The 15091-nt window shown below is 35.9% G+C and overlaps 1 protein-coding gene and 1 long non-coding RNA gene across 2 annotated transcripts in view; one reads left to right on the forward strand and one right to left on the reverse strand.

Moving 5' to 3' along the window:
* LOC148949437 (ras-related protein Rab-18-B-like) overlaps nucleotides 1–15091 on the forward strand; it is a 155269-nt gene extending 140178 nt beyond the window's left edge. Inside the window, exon 5 of the mRNA XM_089092979.1 lies at nucleotides 14278–15091. Coding sequence (XP_088949105.1) covers nucleotides 14278–14382 — 105 coding nt within the window. The 3' untranslated portion in view covers nucleotides 14383–15091. The remainder of the gene's footprint in view (nucleotides 1–14277) is intronic.
* Nucleotides 11956–13832, reverse strand: LOC148949438 (uncharacterized). Its single transcript, XR_016142082.1, has 2 exons — nucleotides 13786–13832; nucleotides 11956–12174 (listed from the first exon to the last, which is right to left on the reverse strand). It is a non-coding gene; the product is annotated as an uncharacterized LOC148949438 (long non-coding RNA).

Here is a 15091-nt window from a genome sequence, read left to right on the forward strand (position 1 = left end):
TTTACACACAAGGCTAGATAGACCAAAAAATTAAAATCATGGGGGATTCAGTCCAGGATCCAACGGTACTGCCACTCTTCACAAAGGCCAAAGCCAATTTTGATGGGATTTCTCCATTGATAAATGATGAATCAATATAACTACGAGAGCCGGTGATAGTGTGACTTTGATTGGTGATCGTATGGGGGACAAGAAGTTTAATGTTGTTGCCATTGGCTCTTAGCTTTTCCACTGCCGGTGCAACAGAGCTCATTACCTGTTGTTTTCGTACGTGGAGAATTGCCGATGCGATAATGACATTTGCATCGGGTGCTGCAGGAAGTGTTTTTCTCAAAATGAAATTTGATGGGGCCATTTTTAACTTTATGTCACTCTTGACATTGGGGGGTAGCCATTGGGATATATTGAATATCTCATGATTTAATTTTCCAACCAGATGATACTCCTGGCTCACTGCAGTAGTCAACTCGCCGTCAGTATCAACACCTTATCGATATTCATAGCCCAATAATTGTCCTTTCAACTCCTTGTATGCCTTTGGTGTCATCATCATAAATTGTATGTAGCTTGCATAGTTGGATAAATTATTGCTAGTGCTCACCAATGTATCATTAATAAATACATTAATTTGTTTGAACAGATTGTGTAGAATACAGTTTTCATAGGAGAGACCATCTCCAGCAGTCGGAGTTGTATTATCTTACTTTTTCTTCACCACAACATTTAAATCAATAAATGTTGAGGACAAATCAATGAAATAGTCTTCATTGGAAAATATTTGAAAGTGTATATTGTCTGAGAGGGGTTGTTGGGGGTGAAATTGTTCATAGTAGCCATACTTGACACTGACATCAACATTTTCAGCATTGAATAGATTCAATGAAGAACTAATTGATGGATATGATTCCTTGTGGGGGAGATAAGTCATCTTAAGAGAAGAAATCCTTCTTTGATCTAACAATCTTTTTCTTTTTCTTCTTCTTCTGCTTATTGGTCTTCCTTGTTTTATTCCTCAAAGTCCTTGTTGATGTCCTTCGCTTTCCACCTGGATGGAGACTGATGAGTGGATTACGCGCACACATCCTTTTCAATCCCTACCCATTTTGCCGAGATTTTAGTTGCTCACCAACGCCTCTTGCTGAAGATCTAATATTTTCCTTGAAATTCTTGCCCGACCCCCAGTCCTGTAGTGTGGAGGCAGCAAAATTTGATGCAGCAGGTACAGGATATTTTCTGGCAAGGGGTAGTGCAGAACGAGAATAGCCTGGCAAACCAGCTACCAAGACCATAGCCAGACATTGTAGTACGCCCCTTGTAGTAGTCCAATGCATTGCCTATTTGACGTGGACTCAAAGCACCAACATAACAATCGATATCGGGACAGACAAATGGAATTCTTCTATTGTTCATTTTAGCTGATTGTGCTGTCGCCAACAATGGGTCGAAAATGACATGTAATCACTGCTAAGCCTTTTGTTATTGCTAGAGGATAACCCAATTCACTTCTTAGTGTTAACTGACAGAGTTCCAAATACGAAGTGTTTACAGGAACATACTGAAAAAGCTTTATATTATAGTGATGAACAAGTTCATGAGTTTTTTTTCGTTCAAGAATACGTAGGAGGGGTACATTTGAATGACCGACTCTCGATGTTTGCAAAGGATGCATAGAGAAATATGCAAGAGTCCGAGGCGAAACCAGGTGGATAATCAGCAAAAATAACTTGATCCATCCCATAAACAGCGCCAGTACTTTCCCCATTAACCGTATTCATCTTAAAGCCCAGAACGTCTCTCAAATTATCATTGAGAATAATTATTTGAGTGTCAACAGGGGAGGTAATAAAAATCCTATCACGTTTCAATGAATAATTAAAATGGAAAGTACAATTCCTACGATACGAGATTTTTCTATTGATTGTACGACACAAGTCTGTCATATTATTGTATTCAATATATTTCAATTTGGCATGTGGATATTCGCTAGATTTAAGTGCTTCCACCCATTCATAGTCGACAAAGAGTGTGCAATCGAATGGTATAACTTTTATATCATACACACGATCCTTTCTCAGGATGTCATAGGTATTTTTTTAGAATACAGTCGACAAGAGCCACTTCATACGCACCGTCAAATTTCATGGTGGGGGAGAGTTTTGTCCAAAAATCACTTGTCTTACTCAAGTCGTTGTAGAGAGGATCGGAAACATTGGACATGAGAGTTACATAGAAATCATTGGGCATTGTCAAGATCTTCAACACCGATCCAAGAATCAAATTCAGAGTTGTATCCTAGCCACCGAACAAGTAACTGTTTCTTACCCCTGCGAGTACGAGACTTTAATATCTTTTCAATTTGATAGATTTCACTATTATTTTTAACTTTTTGTAGTTCATAGTCATAAAATCCACTGAGAATTTCTTCATCTTTGGTATCGCGCAAACGATAAGTTATGGGTTTAGTGTCTAGGATTTTTGACACTTTAAAAAGTTCTGTGGACCACAAGTAATTCCCCTTTTTCAAAAACATTAGTTGTTCTATTAATTCCAACAGGATCGCCAACATTGAATTTTTTCTTCTTATTGACAATCGTTTCATTGGAATATTGTTTAAGAAAAGTGTCAATTGTATCATGATCAGAATGATAATTTTCCGTTGGGGTTGAATTGGACAATGATCGATGAGGTCGTTGATTATAAATCAACATGATTTTATCTAAATCATGAATAAAAGCCGGTGTATTTTTCAATATACAATATGTTGAAATTGAAAGTCGAATAGTTCTTATCAATCGTTCGGCCAATGCAGCCTTTATAGGACTATGACTATGATAGAGCAGTGTATTATATTTTGCTAGTACTTTTGCAACATGGGGATTAACAAATTCACTGCCACGATCCGTTTGAATTTTTTTATATGAATCCTGTTCGAGAATACTTTCAATGGCCCGAGCAACTTCAACACCTCTCTTTGATCGCAATGGAATTGCATATGCATAACGACTATTGTAGAGATGCCTCATGAGCTCCGAACAGGGCACCATATATGGGCATAGAGTCCCTAGGGAGATGGTTTTTGTCAGTGAGAATGGAAAAATAGTATTTTTCTCACTTGAAAAAACAGGAATTTTCTCACATTGATGGTTGTTTCATGGACGGTTATGTGTGTTGGTCAATTTATTTGATGTTTTTCATGGATGTCAACAGTAATTTATGTCTGTTTTAGGGTTTTTGTCAGTGAGAATGGAAAAACAGTATTTTTCTCACTTGAAAAAACTGGAATTTTCTCACATAGATGGTTGTTTCATGGACGGTTATGTGTGTTGGTCAATTTATTTGATGTTTTTCATGGATGTCAACATCAATTTATGTCTGTTTTATGGTTTTGTCAGTGAGAATGAAAAAACCGGAATTTCCTCACATTGATTGTTGTTTTCTTGGATGGTTATGTGTCTTGGTCATTTTATTTGATGTTTTCATGGATGTCAACAGTAATTTATGTCTGTTTTATGGTTTTTGTCAGTGAGAATGGAAAAACAGGAACTTTCTCACTTTGATGGATTATTGAGTCTAACGGCTACCGGAGTCAATGACCTAAATTTCCAAAGGTGTTGATGTTGTTGTTGTTGTAAGTGCACGCTCTCAGCGAATGTCAAGGTGTCCAGGAATTTGGAACACCTGTGCTGTCGACCTCAATTCCCCTTTCGTGAATCAATAATTCCCCTTAGAAACAACAAATTGATTCCCCTTTCTTGACAGATCAATCAACCAATGACATCATCTGTCAGACTTTAAAAATTTTCGCCTAGAAACGATTCTCCAGGAATAGATCCAAGTCATTAATGTCTTTGCCTCGGAAACAGTTCTACTGGTCAAACACCAAAAGATATTAATAACCAAACGCCATGGAAACAATTCTCCAAGAAACATCTTAGCGATGAATTGTTTTAGCGCGGGAATCAGGTTTCTTAGTAATTTCAAATGCGTCAGCGCAAAGATGCCAAAAACAAAAGGAATACGCTGAAGTTACGATTAGGGATTATTTGGGCGAAACCGTTTTAGGGAATTATTTCGGCGAAACAGTTAGAGACATTTTAAAAGATGATTTAAAAGATGATTTTAGAAGAGGATTTGAGGGTGAAACTCTGTGGTTGTCATAATACACAAGTTCCATTTGGACAGTGTCGTGAGGTCCTCTACCCCAACCCCAAAGGGTTCCGATCCCCCTACCCCAACCCCGAAGGAAGCCCCCCGGTCCTCAAAGGTCCCCCAAGCTCCCAAAGGACCACCCGGCCCTCAAGGGTCCCCCAGACCCCCCCAGGCCCCAAAGGCCACCCCTTGGCCCTCAAAGGGCCCCCTCCCTCTCCCTCCCTCCCCCTCCTCACCTTCCCCTCCCCCTCCTCACCTTCCCCTCCCCCTCCCCTCCTCCCCTCCCCTCCTCCCCTCCCCTACCCTTCCCTCCCCCATTTTTTAATATTTTTTTGTGCATTGAGACACAGAAGGATCCCCAAGGGGGGGGCCTTTGGGGCCTGGGGGGTCTGGGGGACCCTTGAGGGCCGGGTGGTCCTTTGGGAGCTTGTGGGACCTTTGAGGACCGGGGGGCTTCCTTCGGGGTTGGGGTAGGGGGATCGGAACCCTTTGGGGTTGGGGTAGAGGACCTCACGACACTGTGAAAATGGAACTTGTGTATTATGACAACCACAGAGTTTCACCCTCAAATCCTCTTCTAAAATCATCTTTTAAAATGTCTCTAACTGTTTCGCCGAAATAATACCCTAAAACGGTTTCGCCCAAATAAGCCCTAATCGTAACTTCAGCGTATTCCTTTTGTTTTTGGCATCTCTGCGCTGACGCATTTGAAATTACTAAGAAACCTATTCCCGCGCTAAAACAATTCATCGCTAAGATGTTTCTTGGAGAATTGTTTCCATGGCGTTTGGTTATTAATATCTTTTGGAGTTCGACCAGTAGAACTGTTTCCGAGGCAAAGACATTAATGACTTGGATCTATTCCCGGAGAATCGTTTCTAGGCAAAAAATTTTAAAGTCTGACAGATGATGTCACTGGTTGATTGATCTGTCAAGAAAGGGGAATTAATTTGTTGTTTCTAAGGGGAATTATTGATTCACGAAAGGGGAATTGAGGTCGACAGCACAGGTGTTCCAAATTCCTGGACACCTTGACATTCGCTGAGAGCGTGCACTTACAACAATAACAACATCAACACCTTTGGAAATTTAGGTCATTGACTCCGGTAGCAGTTAGACTCAATAATCCATCAAAGTGAGAAAGTTCCTGTTTTTCCATTCTCACTGACAAAAACCATAAAACAGACATAAATTACTGTTGACATCCATGAAAAACATCAAATAAATTGACCAACACACATAACCATCCAAGAAACATCCATAAATGTGAGAAAATTCCTGTTTTTTCATTCTCACTGACAAAAACCATAAAACAGACATAAATTGATGTTGACATACATGAAAAACACCAAATAAATTTACCAACACAAATAACTATCCATGAAAACATACATAAAAGTGACAAAATCCCAGTTTTTTCAAGTGAGAAAAATTCTATTTTTCCATTTTCACTGAAAAAAAAAATAAAAACGACATAAATTACTGTTGACATCCATGAAAAACATCAAATAAATTGACGAAACACACCAATGGATATCAGATCGCTACCCGTTTCAGACTTTAACATTAACAATTAATTTGGGGCTTGGCTTTTTACTATCTCTGGGTAGCGGGATTCATCCTAATTAGTGTAGTTCATTTGTGAGCCAGTGTACTCATCATTTTCCATATCATTATATATATTTTTAGTTTTGAATTTTAAAAGGAGTGAATCAGTGTCCTCATAATACACATGAGCTTTTCCCTCAATCGGCCACTGTACCTTTCTTACATTACAATAAAATGACAACATGGGTTTCTTGCATGTTTTATTGAATACACTCTCTCCTGCAACATTTTTATTTAATAAAATGTTTATTTTCTGGCGATGGGATCACCATATCAGAGTCTGTGTTTGTGAACGATCTGAAGTTTGGATCCGCATTGATTCGAGCAAAATCTTTTGGATTGGTTACAATGTCACATCGACTTCTGTTTCGTACGCTCTCGCATATTTTACCAAAAGCTGAGTTCAAAATGAGTTTATAGACTTCTTTTTCAACTTTCGTTTTCGCTTGTGAACGCTTACTGAAAAAGGTGTCAATAAACGTTTTCATGTAAGGCTTTTGATCAAATTGGAGGGCTCTATGAATCTTTGTGACCTTAAAACCATTGGACACCATCCATTTCAATAGCACGTGATGAACAACGATATTCTGATTCAGGTTGAGGTCGGCAATTAGTTTTTGCTTTGAAGGCACCCAGTGCATACTCCCATCCTCTACTAAAGATAAATTGTAGGGGCCCAGAGAGTCCCTACCCACCGGTCTATTTATGCACGGAAAAAAAAGTCTTTTACCGAGTCATGGATTTCCATGGGTATTTCACCGTCAATTTCAAAAAACCATCCCTGTGCCCCATTCTCCTCAACACTAGCAATGTCGGGGAAATTCGAAGCACACGGATTGTCAAGCCATTTATAATTACCACACGGGAAACAGTAGTGAGACATTGCCGCTGGGTAAAGGGAATTCATACCCAAAAAACTGCGTCTGACATTTCATCCGTGTGCTGTCCGGTTGGATCAGTTTTCATGATACGATCCCCGTGAAAAACATACCCACCCCTCATTGATCTCTCTACAACAGATGTTGATCCACGTCGGCGATCAGACCTATTTCTTCTTTGCTTATTTTAAGTATCAACTGCATCACCAAATGAGGAGTGGAAAAACAAAACCCTAAATACAACCCCCATTTCTCATCTATTTTATCCGCATTTTTGCGCATATTGTACTGAAGAGTGAGTGCGTCACTCGCCAATTATAATTTACAGTATTCCAACTCACTTTTATATCCGCCCTTTGCTAAAACCCACTTAGCAAATTTTTAGTCGCTAGTGGTGCACTCACTCTCAGTAAAAGAATTGTAAAAAGCTTCAATGGGCGGTAGTGACGCCTCATCTAGCCTCGAGACAAATTTGTAATTATAATATGGATATATACCCTTACATGTTAATAAATCATACATTTCATCGTCGGGGAAGCGCTGTTTGAGGAGGGGGGAGCTATCAAAATTATCACTTTTCTGTACCTGAATCAATTGACTTAAAGATTTGGGGAAGAAGCTGAAAGAGTCTAAAAAACGGATTTTATTCAGGCACGTGTTACCGTTGTCAACTGTTTTCCACATGAATTCTAGCATCAGTAGCTTCTCTGATGATTTGGGTATGATATTAAATGAAAAAGAACCATCTATCCATGCGTCATCTACAACTCCACCCTTGGCAATGCGGGCCAACGGCGGTACAACAAACTTTAAGTCATAATTGGAATTGTGTATTAAAACAGGTACAAAATATTGCTGTCTAACGTTTAAATTGCACGACTGATGTGCTACCCCCTAAAGTTACTCCCCCCCCGATGTAATTTCCTGCCACAAATGATCATGATCGATCACTTTCCTCCTCTCCCTATTCCCAAAACCATAAACAAATTCCCCCTTGTAAATCTTAGACATTTTACGATTTTTAATGGTTGTTATGTCATCTGGTGATAGGAGCACAGGATAATTTGTATAACAAAGGTACGAAATTGAAATGTTTACTGTTTTTATTGGACTGACCAATACCAAGCATAGGCAGTCTTCACCGTCACCAAACTTCTGAACTACATCCAGCACTTGCATGGTATTATTGGAATCTTGTTGCGCGTGAGCGTAAGAGACTCCTATAGCTTCATGTATTTTAACACGATTTGAATTTGACGGATCATACACGTCTGTCATTTTCGATTCGCAGTCCAAAGCGATCTTATTGCTCTGCAGGAGCGTGTTTTGGAAATTTTTAAAACGTAAGATCGCTCTATCTCCGCTTACCGTCTCCACAGCCTGGTATCCATGACGTTTACAGTGTTTCATGTGATGCTTTAACTTTAAATCAGTCCAAAATCTTGAGAGGCATGTTGGACAGTAATAACTTGCACTCTGTTTTTTACCCTCCCCCAAAACCCTACTAATATCGGTAATTGGATTAAAATGTCCAATTGAATCGGGGTCTGTGGGTGGAGTGTATAGAAGCCACACCCAATGTTCCACTGATTCAATTGAAGGAGGCCGCACTGGAAATAATACCCCCTTCTTATCGGAACGGTGACCCTCCTCAAATTCTGTTTCATACTGTAACACCGTGACACCAATCTTTAAATGTGCATTAGCCCACTCGAAAATATCCATTCCTTTTAGGGTCAAGGGAAATTAGCCATTTAAACAATTAAAATCTACTTTGGGGAACTTTGAACCCTCCCTATCATTAACTGCCATTTCATCCAACTTTTTATTAGATGCATCTATTTAAAGAGGTCTGTATGCGGCAATTAAAAATACATACTTGAAACAGTTCAGCCTCGCATCAAAACAGATTCGTTGTACCCCCCTACAACCCTCTATATCGGAATGATACTTTAATTCAATTGCGCTCTTCCTATCCCCTCCTCTTAGAATAAAATCCTTTTTAAATCTACATATATTAACGTTTAAACTTTCAATATATAAAACCACAGACCCACTACCCCCTTCGTTATAATTTGCCCACTTAGTTTGAATACTATTATCCCAATTTAGAAAAACCTCCCCATAATTTGATAAATGCGGGTGAATTACCAACATCTCTGTTTGAAAGTATTTTGAATACACTTCGCTCGCATTTTCATTTAAAAAAATATTTTTAGTGCTATTGAAGGTTTTAAACTGACCCCCACCCCCCACACCCCCCTCTGTAGTTCAAGAATGGCTTGAATCTTATTAGTATATAAATGTGTAATGGCCTGGGGATCTGTTATTATATCCCCCGACACTAGAGAGTTAAAGGGGTCACCGAAATTGGCGCTGTAGACCTTTGTGTGGTGCAAGGCAGAGTTGGAAAGAAAAAATGTGGAAAAAGGGGTACTTGTGTTGTTATTATATTACTACTACCATTACTACCACTAGGTGCATCATTATGTTGAAGGGTGGGGGATGACATAGAATTGTCAATAGCACCACCCCTAGGCTGTTCAAATACAATTGGATGGAGATGGCATGAAGTCCCCTAGGCTAGTTAGCATGTCTTCCAGGCTGTTTGGGGATAGCTGATCAAGCCAGCGTGTATTGACCTCTGACGTAATTTTTCTGTGAGGACCCGGTTCAGATGCACTGCTAACATCGCCTAAATGCTCTCACATAAATATATCTGTCCATTACGGGTCCTACACCATGTCAATGTCACAAGTTAAATTGTCTAGGCTGGCCATGTCCCCAAAACAATCATTGAGAAACCCCTATGCCACTCCATATTGTCTAGAACTAATGTAGGTTCATCTCTGAACTCCATTGGTGGTGCGATGATAGGCTCAGGTCCACTAAAAATTGATATTTCATGATCCAATGAAGATGGGTCTCCTAATTCATTAATCTATAGAAAAAAGGGCTTATTTTTATGTGAAATAACTATTATTTTTATAAAGTTAATAAACTATGTCAATTTTTCATAGTCATTGTCCCACCACCTGAACAATTAAAAGAAACAAAGTTACATTGGCATATGTCTTTCATAATGACAACAGAAAAGTCATGTCAAATGAAGAGGTTTTTTTCCTACAATTGTTAACCCCTTGAGAAAATGCATCTACACTTATAAGTGGCTGATTCGAAATTATTATTATTATTATTCCTCTAGTAAGCAATATCCTATTCGTTGATTTTGCATTAATTTTGACTATTTACCTCATATATTGTTTATTCAGAAGTAGGTAGCTTATAGGCGTATAGACCTAAATTTCAATCATCTTAATATATATATATATATATATATATATAATATATATATATATATAATAATATATATATATATATATATATATAATATATATATATATATATATATATATTATATATATATATAATATGTATATATATATAATAAAGACGGTACTTCAAGGTATTATTATTAAGAGTTAAAGGAAGAATTGCTGAATGCTATAACATAAAAATATAAATGGTGGTATATTTAATAAACTATTATTATTATTATTATTAAAGTCTCAGAATATTTATCTTCGTGAATGACAAATAACAATTTTCCTTAAATTGCAATGTTAGATATCTCATGCATACAAGAAACTGACGGGGTTTTAGACATAAATTTGTCTCACCCAGAAGGGGCCCCCATCTCATTATTCCAAAGAGACATGCTAATCCGGTTTCATAGCGTCGCACATTTTGACAAGTCAATAGCGAAAGAGCCTTATTCACCTCAAGCATAGAAGGAATCGATTTAATAAATTATTATAATATTTTCAGAATATCTATTTGCACTTACGTCAAAAATCACAGTTAGGTCGCTATAATCCTCCTTTCCTTCGGAATGGGGAGCGAGGCGAATATAAGTGGCTGATTCGAAATTATTATTATTATTCCTCGAGTAAGCAATATCCTATTCATTGAGTTTGCATTAATTTTGACTATTTACCTCATATATTGTTTATTCAGAAGCAGGTAGCTTATAGGCGTATAGCCTAGGCCTAAATTTCAATCATCATATAATATATATATATATATATATATATATATATATATATATATATATATATATATATATATATATATATATATATATATATATATATATATATATATATATATATATATATATATATATATATATATATATATATATATATATATATATATATATATATATATATATATATATATATATATATATATATATATATATATATATATGAACGGTACTTCAAGGTATTATTATTAAGAGTTAAAGGAAGAATTGCTGAATGCTATAACATAAAAATATAAATGGTGGTATATTTAATAAACTATTATTATTATTATTATTAAAGTCTCAGAGTATTTATCTTCGTGAATGACAAATAGCAATTTTCCTTAAATTACAATTTTAGATATCTCATGTATACAAGAAGCTGACGGGGTTTTAGACATAAATTTGTCACACCCAGAAGGGGCCCCCATCTCATTATTCCAAAGAGGCATGCTAATCCGGTTTCATAGCGTCGCATATTTTTACAAGTCAATAGCGAAAGAGCCTTATTCACCTCAAGCATAGAAGGAATCGATTTAATAAATTATTATAATATTTCCAGAATATCTATTTGCACTTACGTCAAAAATCACAGCTAGGTCGCTAGAATCCTCCTTTCCTTTGGAATGGGGAGCGAGGCCAATATAAGTGGCTGATTCGAAATTATTATTATTATTCCTCGAGTAAGCAATATCCTATTCATTGAGTTTGCATTAATTTTGACTATTTACCTCATATATTGTTTATTCAGAATCAGGTACCTTATAGGCGTATAGGCCTAAATTTCAATCATCTTAAAATATATATATATATATATATATATATATATATATATATATATATATATATATATATATATATATATATATATATATATATATATATATAAAAGAACGGTACTTCAAGGTATTATTATTAAGAGTTAAAGGAAGAATTGCTGAATGCTATAACATAAAAATATAAATGGTGGTATATTTGATAAACTATTATTATTATTAAAGTCTCAGAATATTTATCTTCGTGAATGACAAATAACAATTTTCCTTAAATTAGAATGTTAGATATCTCATGCATACAAGAAACTGACGGGGTTTTAGACATAAATTTGTCACACCCAGAAGGGACCCGCATCTCATTATCCCAAAGAGACATGCTAATCCGGATTCATCGCGTCGCATATTTTTACAAGTCAATCGCGAAAGAGCCTTATTCACCTCAAGCATAGAAGGAATCAATTTAATAAATTATTATAATATTTTCAGAATATCTATTTGCACTTACGTCAAAAATCACAGCTAGGTCGCTAGAATCCTCCTTTCCTTCGGAATTGGGAGCGATGCGAATTACACTTGGCCTGATCGAATTTAATGATTTGATTAGCCTTGTCTCGACGTTGTCCTGGGGTCCATCAAACTTTGTATGCTTTAGTTGTGAAGATTGATCAACAACATCCTAAAAAAAAATAAAAATTATTTTCAGTTTTCAAACTTTTTAGCTTATGAGAGGGCACTGCCCCTTTAATTCCACAGTACCAAACCCCAAAAAGTTGAAAAAATTGCACAATTTAATTAGCTACTTCAATTCTTACTTATTCAGAATATTAATGGGGGCACTGGCCCTTCAATTCCACAGTACAAAACACCAAAAGTAGACAATTACAGATCTTTTTCAATTTTATATGCCACGCTTTTAAAACATATATACCTAAATTGCGAAATACTTAAAATCACAGAAAATGGAAGAAAAATTAAAACCCCTAGACGTAGCCTAAACCAAAAAATTATTAAGTATATGAAGGAGTTCGCCCTCTAGTCAATACCTCACCCTTTACGCTAAAGTTTTTTTTAGCACTTTCAAAAGAGGTATCTATTCTAATTAACCGGCCTTTGTGATTCAAGAGTTTGTGATTCGAACAAAATTCAAACTTTAGCGTAAACAGCTAGGTATTGACTAGGGGTAAAGTCCTTAATATACATGATAAAAACATATAAATATAGAAGTTTTTTATTCGTAAGTTAATTCGTAAGTTACGTCATAACTCAATTTTGAGAAAGCCATTTAGCCAAAACATTAAAATTAAAATGCAAATTTCATTCTAATTATTCATGCACGGTGAGCCAAAATCAAAGCTGCAATAATTCAAAAACGTACAGAAATCAAATTAAAAAAAAAAGTTTTTTTAACTGAAAGTAAGAAGCGACATTAAAGCTTAAAACGGACAGAATTTTTTCCATATATGAAAGGGGCTGCCCCCTCCTCACCACCTCGCTCTTTACACTAAAGTTTTACTCTTTCACACAACTTTATTTTATAAAATTAAAAAAAAAAATTAGCGTAAAGAGTGCGGTGTTGTGGAGGGGGCTACTCCCTCCATAGACGGAATAATTTCTGCTCGTTTTAAGTTTAAATGTCGCCCCTTAATTTTAGTTAAAAAAAACTTGTTTTTTTTTATTTAATCAAGTTCTAAAGGCCAATAAAAACGTTTCATAGCCGTTGAATCTTTATGATGCATAAACTTGCAGCCAAAAAATTGGAAGGAATTTCGTACATATGCAAAAATTGTTGTTTTTGCGTGAAAATACAGCACGGTGAAAAAAGCGTAAGTAAGGAAGGTAAAAGTTAAGTTGAATTTTGGGGCAAACGTTGTCTGGCTCATTTTTGACTTACTTTTTAAAGACTGTGGCACCAGAGTATTCAGTGTATTATGAGGATCCAGATTAGTTAATGCTTGTTGTTTTAACGATTCTAAAAAATGAGAACATGGAAAAATATAATTTAATTTTGATGGCATTTTCAGACGGCTTATTTTGCTACTTCAATTCTTACTTATTCAGAATATTAATGGGGGCACTGGCCCTTCAATCCCACAGTAGCAAACCCCAAAAGTTGACAATTACAGATCTTTTTCAATTTTATATGCCACGCTTTGAAAACTTATATACCTAAATTACAATATACTTAAAATCATAGAAAAAGGAAGAGGAAGATCCCTAGACGTAACCTAAACCAAATATATTTTTAATATGTTTTCTTTTTATTATAATATAAGAAAATTTTACTCACCAGAAGTCGCTTAGAATATTCCATATCTCTACCAATGTAAATGATCGTAAAATATATATATCGATAGAATGAATGACGTACTCAAAGTGTAGAAAATTCTAATTTGAAACTCGATTTTATAGTAAAAAAAACTGAATATATTAACACATACCTAAGACGCACCGGTTTTTTAACACGGATAATAAACTTACCATAAAAGGCATGTAGGCCATATATATATTATGAAGTAGAAATCTGGCTTACATGAATGAGGACTCGGAAACCTGTCCCTCATCGCATATTATGCAATCAGTGGTGAAACCAATATATCACTGTCCTTGGTAAGTCAATGCACCGGTTAGACTACTTTTTTGTGAAATTCAATGTATATTTTCATGTATATTTTCAATCAATAGAACTATCACTAGACTCGTCTAGATTCTTAAGTGTGTCTATAGTACTTTAGATACAATTTTCCGTTAGACCCAATTAACTGTGGTATTTTGCTTTTAGATTCTCCAAACCCCAGATCTATGGGAAGCAAGTTCTTCACGGGGTGGTCTAAGGCTTGGTGGTGCTGGTTCAGAAGAAGAACAGCAGCCATCTTGCAGCTGTTAGTGTATCCAAGGTCTGTTTTGTGTGAAATGTCTTCTCGTCTGAGAAGTTAGTTGTGTTAGACTGCGGTCGTGATTTATTCCTTTCAAAGCCTATTTGTACCTTTGTTGATATCGAGAATATACGGACTAATAAAATTCGTGCCTCTGCTAAATTCCTTTAGTTTGCAAGTCAAAATCTTTCTGGTGTCTAGAGTTTGTATACATAGGTTCCAATTTAACATAGTAAAGTGTACATATCAAATTTAAAGTATCTTTAATTATTACTAGCAGAAACGCCAAATTTGTAAGTAGCTGGATCTATTACAGTCTATTCTATACTGAATATCACAAATTTAAGAAAAAGTTTGCCATCTTTGACGCATAGTGTTGTGCAGGGTCGCTATGTGGCTGCACAGTTTAATCATGATTGAGGTGAATAGAAGTCTAAAATATTATTCGTTTGAATTAATTTGGCTTATATACCAAATTCTATATCTTTCTGGTTTATAAGATTTTGTTGGTGAAGGCACACATTTATTTTTAATGTTATTTTTTCCTTATTGCCATTGGAGTTGTAATTCATAACCATCTTCGTTTTGTTTTCAGTTTGGTCAGCGGAAGAATTGTTTATAAACTGACTTTTTCTTCTTAAATCTTGCAACATGAAGGTATGGATTCTTTATTTGCATACAGATTAAGGAATAAATTGCATCTGTTTTTTTATTTATAAC

This window comes from Artemia sp. Qi Xiang Cuo, chromosome 8 (assembly GCF_049724085.1).
Source record: "Artemia sp. Qi Xiang Cuo chromosome 8, ASM4972408v1, whole genome shotgun sequence".
Classification (NCBI taxonomy): domain Eukaryota; kingdom Metazoa; phylum Arthropoda; class Branchiopoda; order Anostraca; family Artemiidae; genus Artemia; species Artemia sp. Qi Xiang Cuo.